The sequence below is a fragment of the Glycine soja genome, chromosome 9, assembly GCF_004193775.1.
Source record: "Glycine soja cultivar W05 chromosome 9, ASM419377v2, whole genome shotgun sequence".
Taxonomy (NCBI): Eukaryota; Viridiplantae; Streptophyta; class Magnoliopsida; order Fabales; family Fabaceae; genus Glycine; species Glycine soja.
In genome coordinates, this window is record NC_041010.1 from 42,700,737 (window position 1) to 42,711,891 (window position 11,155).

Below are 11,155 nucleotides of genomic sequence, written 5' to 3' on the forward strand. Positions count from 1 at the left end.
TTGGGTTTTGTAGGGAAGAATTCAATTCATCTTAAACTCATTAAAATATCTCGAACGTCACTATAATAAGTAAATACTATATTTTAAGGAAATAATCATCCTTAATCTTATTCTCTCTCTCCCTCACACACACGTAGCAACCCTCCCCACTATCCAGTTCTCATTCACCAAGTCTCTATCCTTCCCTTTAAAAAAGTTGTCAAGCTTGTCCACGTCTAGGCAACATTTTGTCCCCGTTCATATCCAGTGACCACCACATCGATCAAAACTCAAAAGCTTGCCTGCACCATATGTTGTAAGGCTTGTGTATGTTAATCACCGCATCGAATATCGCATTCTTCATACCAAAGCTCGCAGTGCCTAACAAATACCACATTGCAATTCAACGATATTCCCACTGTCTTAGATATGATATTTGTTTCTTCCCTCTTCAACTGATCGATGCATATGGCTTCAGGAATTAGGATTAGGAAGATTTGAATAACTTAGTATATATAGTCTTTGTGTACCAATTTATATCTAGGTTCATTGTCTGCATTTCAACTAAATAAATCATGAGATTAATTAATGATTTTTTAATAAAAAGTATAAAATTTAACTAATTAAAGGAAACGACTAACATCATTTTAATCATAATTATAAAATATAATAAATATTTAATTTTGATTTCGGTTCAGTTTGATAACTTTTGAATGGTTCAGTTTTTCTTTTTTTTTCTTTTTATAAAAGATTTAGGCTTCTAGAGATAACAAATACGTCAGCAAACGAGTTATAGATCAAATTGATTGGTCAATTTTTAGAACTATTAAATATATTTTTTACAGTCTATTAAATAAGTATACTTGAATACAAATATTAAAGTAAAAATTATATATATAGTATTAAATATTAATTACTTCTTAATATAATATAATATAATACAATATATTAAGCAAAGAAAAAGAAAATATTCCTTTATATATATATATATATATATATATATTATTTTTTTTACACTCCTATATTCAATCAAATTTAGCACGTGTATTATACAGAATGAGTAATTATTCTTACAATTAAAATTTATAATAAAATATTTTAAATTTATAAATTATAATAAATAAATAGTATATAAATTATATTTTAGATATATGATAGTAATATGCTGTGATATACTGTTATTTTTAATTTTGATAATTTCTTTAAAAATATATTTAAATTTAAGTTAGATCTAAAAATATTAAAAATAATAAATTAAAAGAGATAAAAACTTAAATTATATCGTTTAGTTAATATTAAAAATAGAAAAGATATATAATACCCATGTTAAGAATATATTTGAATTTTAAAAAATATAAATATTTACTTATAGCTTATTATATACTTAACATGATAAATTTATCATATCTTATAAACACAAAAGCAACAAATTATAAGATAATTATTCTATCTATCGTATTCTAATAGATTTAAACGTAAACGTTTATATATATATATATATATATATATATATATATCTTTAGTTATAATTTATCATTATTAATATCTTTAGTTATAATTTATCTCTTATCTCTTTCACTTTTCTTTCTATTTGATTGATTATTGCTGCAATTAACTTAAACCTCACCATTCTCTCTCTTGCTAATTTCCTCAGAGCCCAAACTCCTCCGTGATAATGGCCTTAGCAGTAGCAGCACCCACTCTATCATCTTTCCTTTCCAAACCGTCTTCACTCCTTTTCTACACTCACCCTTTCCCCAAAACCCCCACTCTCCCTCTCCAGCTCGTTTTCTCCAAAAACCCGATTTCCGATACTGTGGGAAGCTACGACGATGATAAGCCGCGCGAGGAATGCGGCGTGGTTGGCATATACGGTGACCCGGAGGCCTCGCGGCTCTGCTACCTTGCCCTGCATGCGCTCCAGCATCGCGGCCAAGAAGGCGCCGGAATCGTAACCGTCCACAACAATGTCCTCCAACCACCCATCACTGGCATGGGCCTGGTCTCCGAAGTTTTCAACCAATCAAAGCTTGACCAGCTCCCTGGCAACCTCGCCATCGGCCACGTCCGCTACTCCACCGCCGGCCAGTCCATGCTCAAAAACGTCCAGCCCTTCGTCGCCGGCTACCGCTTCGGCTCCGTCGGCCTGGCCCACAACGGCAACCTCGTCAACTATAAGACTCTCCGAACCAACCTCGAGGACAGCGGCTCCATCTTCAACACCTCCTCCGACACCGAGGTTGTCCTCCACCTCATCGCCACCTCCAAACACGGACCCTTCATTCTGCGAGTTGTTGACGCCTGTGAAAAGCTAAAAGGGGCTTATTCTTTTGTCTTCGTCACCGAGGACAAACTTGTCGCCGTGCGCGACCCTTTCGGGTTCAGGCCTTTGGTTATGGGAAGGAGGAGAAGCAACGGTGCCGTAGTTTTCACTTCTGAAACTTGTGCTCTTGACCTAATTGAAGCGACTTATGAGAGGGAGGTTTACCCTGGTGAGGTTATCGTGGTGGATAAAAACGGTATTCAGAGTATGCAGCTCATGTCGTCTTCTCATCCGAAACAACAGTGCATATTTGAACATGTTTACTTTTCGCGGCCGAATTCAGTTGTCTTTGGGAGGTCTGTGTATGAGACTCGTAGAAAATTCGGGGAGATTTTGGCTACTGAGAGTCCCGTGGAAGAGTGTGATGTTGTGATTGCTGTGCCTGATTCTGGTGTTGTGTCAGCGATTGGTTTTGCTGCAAAAGCTGGAGTTCCCTACGAGGTGGGTTTGATTAGGTCACAAAATGTGGCGAGGACTTTCATTGCCCCATCACAGGAGATTAGGGACATTGGTGTGAAGCTGAAGCTATGGCCAGTTCGTGCAGTGCTAGAAGGTAAAAGTGTTACGGTTGTGGATGATTCCATTGTGAGAGGAACAACCTCGTCCAAGATTGTTAGGTTGTTGAGAGAGGCAGGTGCTAAGGAAGTTCACATGAGGATTGCGAGTCCTCCCATAATTGCTTCCTGTTATTATGGAGTGGATACTCCCAATTCTCAAGAGCTCATATCGAGTAAGATGAGTGTGGAGGAGATAAGAGACTTTATTGGGGCGGATTCACTTGCCTTTTTGTCCTTTGATAGCTTGAAGACCTTGTTGGGAACTCAGAGTCCCAATTTTTGTTATGCTTGTTTCTCTGGGAATTACCCTCTGGATCCTAGTGAGACTTAAGCCACCCTTCAGTGGGCTGGGGACGGGAACTTACAACAATCATTTATTCATATCGCTAATTAGAATACTTAATCAGCTGAAAATACTTACTAATAATCACCACTCAATTACTCATTTTCAATTTTATTTGTTAAATTGTTCACCATTCATGCTACTGAATACGTTTTATAATGGATGATTTACTTACAGTTTATTTAGATTTTTCATTTCATAACTAATTAATTTTTTTGCAAGCATTATAATTTGTTTATGATATATTGGTTAGGGATTAAAATACATCCAAGCAAGAAATCAAAAGTCATCACATACTGAGGTGTGAAACAATTGCGAATGAAGATTGCTATGGTGCAGAGAAAATCGCGATTGTAGATTGCTAGGATGTGAAGAAAAATACGAATGAAGATTGTTATGTTGCGACAGAAAAACGCGAATTGAAGATGTTTAACATGAAACTTTATTTTTATAGCATAATAGTAGTTTGTTTTATTCTTAGGTCAAAATTCACTTTTAATTAGTTGAATTACGTAGAAATAATATTAACATGCAAACATTACATGTTGATTCAGTAAAAAAAAATATTAATTTTATTTAAAATAAATGAATGTTATTATTGAAATATACCATTTTCTAATTAAGCATAAAATGTGTATGAAAGACTCAATCACCATGCAAATATCTCGTAACAGCTTCCGCAACAACAAATATATGACTTTTTTCTATGAAACTAGGTGATTTCGCAAATTTGTATATCAAACTAGGTAGTTTTAAAAATTATTTAGTATAAAATTCATTATTCTTAAAGTAAATTAAAAAATAGTTTTTTTTATGAGATGAAGATATATAATTCACATTGAAAAAAAATCCTACATGCTGGGTATCTATTTGAAAAATATGCATGAATTTTCTTGACACTCGCGGATATCTATGGGTATCTCAAAATTTAAAATAAAGAATGTTTTTCCATAGAAAAGGTTGTGGTTCGTGCTTCATGTCATGATTGAAGAAGGGAGGAACATAACATAACAAAAAGGGTGAGAGGCGTAATAAATTATAATTGGATGAGTGTGTAAACTTTTTTACACTTTTTCTCGTTTTTAATTAATGATTAAGAGTCATAATAAATGTGTTTATATTGACTAATTTTTATCTCTTAAAAGTGATCTGACTTCCATTCCATTGGAGGAAGAGGCAAATTAAAAATTATTCTAAATACATTCACATGACCAGGCTTGTTTGAGACGGCGTAAATGCCTGCAATTTCCCATTAGAAGAAATCACTACCTATATAAAGAGGAAAAATAAAAGAATTACATTTGAGGAGAAAAAGTAAAGTGATTTGAGTTGGTTTTAGTCAGCAGCCATAACTACCAAAACCTAGAACAAACATTGGTTGTGTTCCCCCGTTTTCTCAGTCACCATGGCCGCAGCAGCAGCAGCCACTCTCTCCTCTTCCTTCTCCAAACCCTCCTCTCTTCCTTTTCACACCCACTCTTACTCTTTCCCCACAACCCTACCAACAGTCCCCACTCCCCCTCGCGCCGCCGTCGTCAAAACCCCTCTCATCGTTTACTCCAAAAACCCCATTTCCGACATCGTCTCCTCCACCGAGTCACGCTCCGGAGGCGCCTGGGACGACGAGAAGCCGCGCGAGGAGTGCGGCGTGGTGGGCATATACGGCGACCCTGAGGCCTCGCGCCTTTGCTACCTCGCCCTCCACGCGCTTCAGCACCGCGGCCAGGAAGGCGCCGGAATCGTTACGGTTCACAACAACGTCCTCCAATCCATCACCGGCGTTGGTCTCGTTTCCGACGTGTTCAACCAGTCGAAGCTGGACCAGCTCCCCGGCAGCCTCGCCATCGGCCACGTCCGCTACTCCACCGCCGGCCAATCCATGCTCAAAAACGTGCAACCCTTCGTTGCCGGCTACCGCTTCGGCTCCGTCGGCGTGGCCCACAACGGCAACCTCGTCAACTACCGCACCCTCCGAACCAACCTCGAGGACAGCGGGTCCATCTTCAACACTACCTCCGACACCGAGGTTGTTCTCCACCTCATCGCCACTTCCAAACACAGACCCTTCATTTTGAGAATCGTTGACGCCTGTGAAAAGCTCGAAGGGGCTTATTCAATTGTCTTCGTCACCGAGGACAAGCTTGTCGCCGTTCGCGACCCCTTCGGATTCAGACCTTTGGTTATGGGAAGGAGAAGTAACGGGTCTGTGGTTTTCGCTTCTGAAACCTGCGCTCTTGACCTTATTGAAGCGACTTATGAGAGAGAGGTTTACCCTGGTGAGGTTCTTGTTGTGGATAAAAACGGTATTCAGAGTCTATGCCTCATGTCTCATCCTCAACCCAAACAATGCATTTTTGAACATATTTACTTTGCACTTCCCAATTCGGTTGTTTTTGGGAGGTCTGTGTATGAGTCTCGGAGACAATTTGGGGAGATTTTGGCTACTGAGAGTCCTGTGGACTGTGATGTTGTGATTGCTGTGCCTGATTCTGGTGTTGTGGCTGCGCTTGGTTATGCCGCCAAAGCTGGGGTTCCGTTTCAGCAGGGTTTGATTAGGTCACACTATGTTGGGAGGACTTTCATTGAGCCCTCTCAGAAAATTAGGGACTTTGGTGTGAAGCTGAAGCTATCGCCCGTTCGTGCCGTGCTTGAAGGTAAACGTGTTGTGGTTGTGGATGATTCCATTGTGAGAGGAACCACGTCGTCCAAGATTGTTAGGCTGCTGAAGGAGGCCGGTGCTAAGGAGGTTCACATGAGGATTGCGAGTCCTCCCATTATTGGTTCTTGTTACTATGGTGTGGATACTCCTAGCTCCGAGGAGTTGATTTCCAATAGGATGAGTGTGGAGGAGATAAGAGACTTTATCGGGTCGGATTCACTGGCCTTTTTGCCTTTTGATAGCTTGAAGAGGTTGTTGGGGGGTGAAAGTCCGAATTTTTGTTATGCTTGTTTCTCTGGGAATTACCCTGTGGAGCCCAGAGAGCTTAAGGTGAAGAGGGTTGGGGACTTTGTTGATGATGGCTTGAATGGGAGCTTGGAGTCTATTGATGGTGGTTGGGTTCAGGCAAACCAAAATCAAATCAAGCTTGGTACTGGTACTAGTACTAGTACTAGTATTTCACAATAATCCTCTATTTCTATTTCTGGTTTTTGCAGCATAAGGCATCTCTCAGTGGACAAAAATCAGATGCAGTTCTTCAGGTGTTTTTGGTGTTGTTCTTCATTTCAATTGAAGTTTTACCTTGATGATTCGCACAATAATATTGTTTTACATTATAGGTCAATATAAATTCTCGAAGTAAAACTCTAATTCTGACTCAAGAAAGTACTAGAAGTACTTAAGAAACTGTATCTAAATCTTGTCCCATTTGATAGTTTAAGCCTAACCGTACTACTACCTATGTTGTGATGTGATGATGTGATGCGGGGAGGGGAAATACTGTCAAAGCATCCAGCTCCACTGGTGAGCTTCATTGGTTCATTTGGATTCTGAAGGCCGGTGATGCTTTTGTCATCTGATATATGGAACTTTTGTTATTTAGAATTTAGAACAAACCATGGTATAAGAACTTTGGATGTTTTTCTTTACTCTTTTTTTTTAATATATATAGAGTTTTCTTCGAATACACCTTGGAATTTTCTTGGATGGCTGATCTCCATCTCCTTTTTTGTATATATTTGTTCGTGTGGGTGAAAGAAAGAGAAGTAAACATTTTAACATAAAAATGTAGAACGGTTGAAAAATAGTACCACTGCTTTACTTGAAGATCAATTAGAAGTGGTATTATGTTTTATACTCTGTAAACATTTTTATGTTGCAGTACGGTTGTTTTAATCTTGTACCTTCCTAGTTTTCTCCCTTTTAAGGATACATTGATTTGTTGCAAATTCCAACTTCTCACTTCTCAAAATAAACACGTTGTCCCTTTTTTCTATTGGTGTTGCTATAGTTTTTCTTTAATGTTAAACAAACAAAAGTGCTAACCAAAATTAGCACACTAGTACTAGTGTTGAGATTAAGGGTGTGTTTATCCTAAAAATGGGGGTGTGTTTGATTTTTATTTAAGAAATTGCTTTTAGTTTCTAAAATGCAATCACGCAAAGTTATGTAGACAGCTTGAAATTGGCGCAAGGCACAAAAGAGTGTGGAATTCGGGGGAAAAGTTGAACAAGACAAACAGAGGATGATGGGAAAGCATCTTTTAACTGCTTTTTGTTTTTGTAGTTTTTAAAAAATTGTTTTAAAATAAATTTCAAAACTTAATAGTGGTTTTTAAATGTGGAATCGATTGATAAACAGTAATGTGGAATTGTATCAGAAAACAATTATTAAAATCAGAAATTGAGAATGATTTAAACTGGGCTTGAATTTCCAATTGTCATGATAGTTGAAGGGTTTCAATCTATTGGCAAATTAAATTCTTGACGTTCTTGTGTTACATTTTTAGGCGACAATCCTTATTGGCTGTTGTTAAGAACATCTGTTATATCAAGAAATAATGTGATCAAATTTGTGGGGGGATGGATTTTGCGATGTGAGGACGCAATGCTGTGCTCGATGAAGACAACATACGAAATAAAAACAATATCTTGTTTTAGACATTCATTTCTTGACTAATTCCTAACGGTTTAAATGGTACATGGCAACAAGTTTAATTCTGTGAAAAAAATTGACTTCAAGTCTTGTAAATGAAAATAATAATAATAAACATTAAAAAGTTATGCTTCTTCTAAGTATTTTTTTAAAATTCAATTTAAAGCAATTATGAGATGTTATTCTCCAATTGACTCTTATCAGTAACTACTAACTATTATATAATATTTTCTAAGAAAATTCAATTTATTTCAGATCCTTATTTACTCACGTTAGGAAATTTAATTTATTTCAGACCCTCATTTATTCACGCTAGGGAATTCAATGCTTCAAATTCTAATCCTAGGTCACAATCCCTTAAACCTTGACCCCTATATATAGAACTCATATCCATCTTCGTTGAACACATCCACACAACACTTCTTTGCTCTTTTACTTTCTTCCAAGTTTGAAAACACAAATCATGTGTCACATGCGTTTCTTTTTTCTTTGTCTATTGCACAATATGTCTTCCTTATCTGTCAAATAATTAGTGCACTACGATGGTCAAATCATCAAAATAGATGAAGAGGATACTTTTCAAAACCTCAACCCATTGTTCTTTGAAACAAAGCGAAGCCTCACACTTGAGGTCTTGAAAACAAAAATCCACCAACACCCCTGTCTTCAACCATTGGATCAAGTATGCAATATTTCATTCCAATACTCATAAGTAGTGGGGCGTAGAATGCTGAAATTTACAGCAGTCCAACTTGTTAACAACGAAGACATGAAAGATATGATTTTAGTTATTCACCAAACTAAGATTCTTCAGTGTTACGAATTGTATACAAACATCGAGTGCAATACAGTTTCCATCCCAAACCCTAAATTAGTACCTTATCAACCACAATATTATCCTCAGTCCCATTACTTACAATTATTTGATGCAACCCAAGACACTTTATCTTTATCTCAACAAGAACAAAATATATTTGAACCAAACGCATCTTCTTTTACCCAACTTCTTTTTGCACCATTTTTCACCAAAATTTTTTACCCACAACCATTTAATGCTACTAAGGATCATCTTCACTCATACTTCAGTACCTCTGCAGTATAGTCTTCCTCATCAACCCGGCCAAATGAGCTTGAGTTCATAGCAGAGCCAAGCTTACTTAACGAAGAACTCGATCCCTTTAGTGAGGACGAAGACAAAGTTCTTTACAATCAACCTTGGGAGGAAGATGATGAGGAAGAAGCCCGACCTGTTTCACTAATCACAATTGTACCACCCCGTTTGCAAAATTTTGAAGAATCTTATTTTCAAGAATTGGAATACAAGCATAGCTTGGATCACAAAGAAGTCAAACGTCCGGTGAGGACTTTCTTTGAAGGGATACGTTTCCTGACAAAACAAGATGTACAAAATGCTTTGCAACTGTATCACGTGAGCAAATGAGCTAAATATTAGACATAACTATCGAACCCAACAAAGCTAATCGTCATTTGTAGTGATGATAGTTGTGCTTGGAGGTGCAGGGCACCATACATCCTTGCATCCAAGCAGTGGAAAATAAGAAAGCTTCATAAAGCCAACACATGTTCAAATCCTTCAATCTCACAAGATCATGCAAAGCTCTTGTATTTGTTGATCAGTAAAAGCATCCATAACTTCATCGAAAACGATCCATCAACTTGAGTGCCAACCTTGATAGCAAACATCAAAAGTATTGAAGGATACACCACCATGTACCGCAATGCGTGGTTGGCTAAACAAAAGGTTGTTGAAGACATCTACGACAACTGGAAAATATCGTACCACGATCTACCGAGATTTTTGCAAGCAATGCAACAATATCTTCTTTGTATGTTGATGAAGAAGGAAACACTGCTAATGCCACCACAAGGAGGTCAACTGATAGAGGATTTTGTCATTTTCCATTGACTTTTTTGGAGTTTTAGACCATGTATTGATGGGTTTTAATATTGCAAGCCCATAGTTTAAGTCAATGGAACATGATTGTACAATAAGTATAGGGGGACCTTCCTTGTGACAGTTGCACAAGATGACAACAATAAAATCCTTCCAATAGTCTTTGTTGTTGTCAAGAGTGAAACAACGAGAACATGGTTGTTCGTTCTCCGAAATCTAAAAAGACATATCACCCCACAGTATGGTCTGTGTTTGATTTCAAACAAGCACAGGTCAATCAAAAGTGTCTACTCAAGACGTGATAGTGGGTGGATGACACATAATTTTGTGCATGTGTTCTATATTCGACACATTGCACAAAATTATATGAGGAGGCACAAGAACAACCTTATCAAAAAATTAATTATCAATATAGGTGAGTGTCAAACTTTTTTCTCTTCATATTAAATGTCACTTCATTTTGTATTTTTCATAATAATGAAATTGTATGTATATAACTACTCAACATATGTAAAGACGAAGTCCATGTTCAATTACTACTACAACATGATGAGGGAGGAAGCGGATGTTGATCGAGAAATTAATTGGCTCAGCAAGATTCCGCAAGAAAAATGGGCTTTTGCATGGGATAGTGGCCGACGATGGAGGCATATGACCACCAATCATGTTGAGTCAATTAATTATGTACTCAAGAAAATTGTCAATAGATGCACTAGTAAAATCTACATATGTAAGGTGTAATGGATTGTTCAACAAAAGAGAGAGAAGCCACAACAATACTTGCATCTGACCAAGTTTATACAGAAGTACTAAACAAGGTCATCGAAGACGCACTTAGAAAGGCAAATACTTACAATGTTCTTGAGTTCAATTGACACAACACACGATTCTTGATCCAAGAGACAATAAACCCAAGAGAGGTTTGGTCCGCTGCAGATTTCACGACCAGACTAGATGAAAGGTGGTGTGACTGTGGAAAATTCCAAAAGTTGCACATACCTTGTTCTCATGTTGCTGCTTGTAAGCATGCTTATCATTAATACAGAAATTACATACATTTCGTGTATACATTGGAAAGTGTCTCCAACTTATATAGATGATTGTTTAGAGAATTGTCCGACAAAGCCTATTGGCCACCTTGTCACGAGTCAATGATCTCCCCCAACCTATAATAGAAAATAAGTACTAAGAGCCATCTTGTCTCCACTCGTATCCACATCGAAATGAATATCCGAGAATTGGGTCTACCAAAGTGATGTTCCGTGTGTCGTATCGCAGGTCATAAAAAGAAAAAAAATTGTCTTCATCGTGTAAGCTTAAGCCAACAACGTTGAATGTATGTCCTATTGTTTGTATTTGTAAATTTTTGTTGTATTAATTCAAATTTAAATATTTTACTTCAATTGAATTTGTTTTTATATTTTTAATCTTCTTTTGATTGTTT

General features: G+C 37.3%; 2 protein-coding genes across 2 annotated transcripts; both read left to right on the forward strand.

The window, feature by feature from the left end:
* The first annotated feature begins 1,531 nt into the window (after positions 1 to 1,531).
* On the forward strand, positions 1,532 to 3,325 carry LOC114367361 (amidophosphoribosyltransferase, chloroplastic-like). Its single transcript, XM_028324526.1, has one exon. It carries the CDS (start codon positions 1,655 to 1,657, stop codon positions 3,188 to 3,190), a length of 1,536 nt encoding a protein of 511 aa, XP_028180327.1. The 5' UTR covers positions 1,532 to 1,654; the 3' UTR covers positions 3,191 to 3,325.
* A 1,152-nt stretch (positions 3,326 to 4,477) lies between these two features.
* LOC114424999 (amidophosphoribosyltransferase, chloroplastic-like) lies at positions 4,478 to 6,828 on the forward strand. Its single transcript, XM_028391711.1, has one exon. It carries the CDS (start codon positions 4,608 to 4,610, stop codon positions 6,327 to 6,329), a length of 1,722 nt encoding a protein of 573 aa, XP_028247512.1. The 5' UTR covers positions 4,478 to 4,607; the 3' UTR covers positions 6,330 to 6,828.
* Positions 6,829 to 11,155: the final 4,327 nt, after the last annotated feature.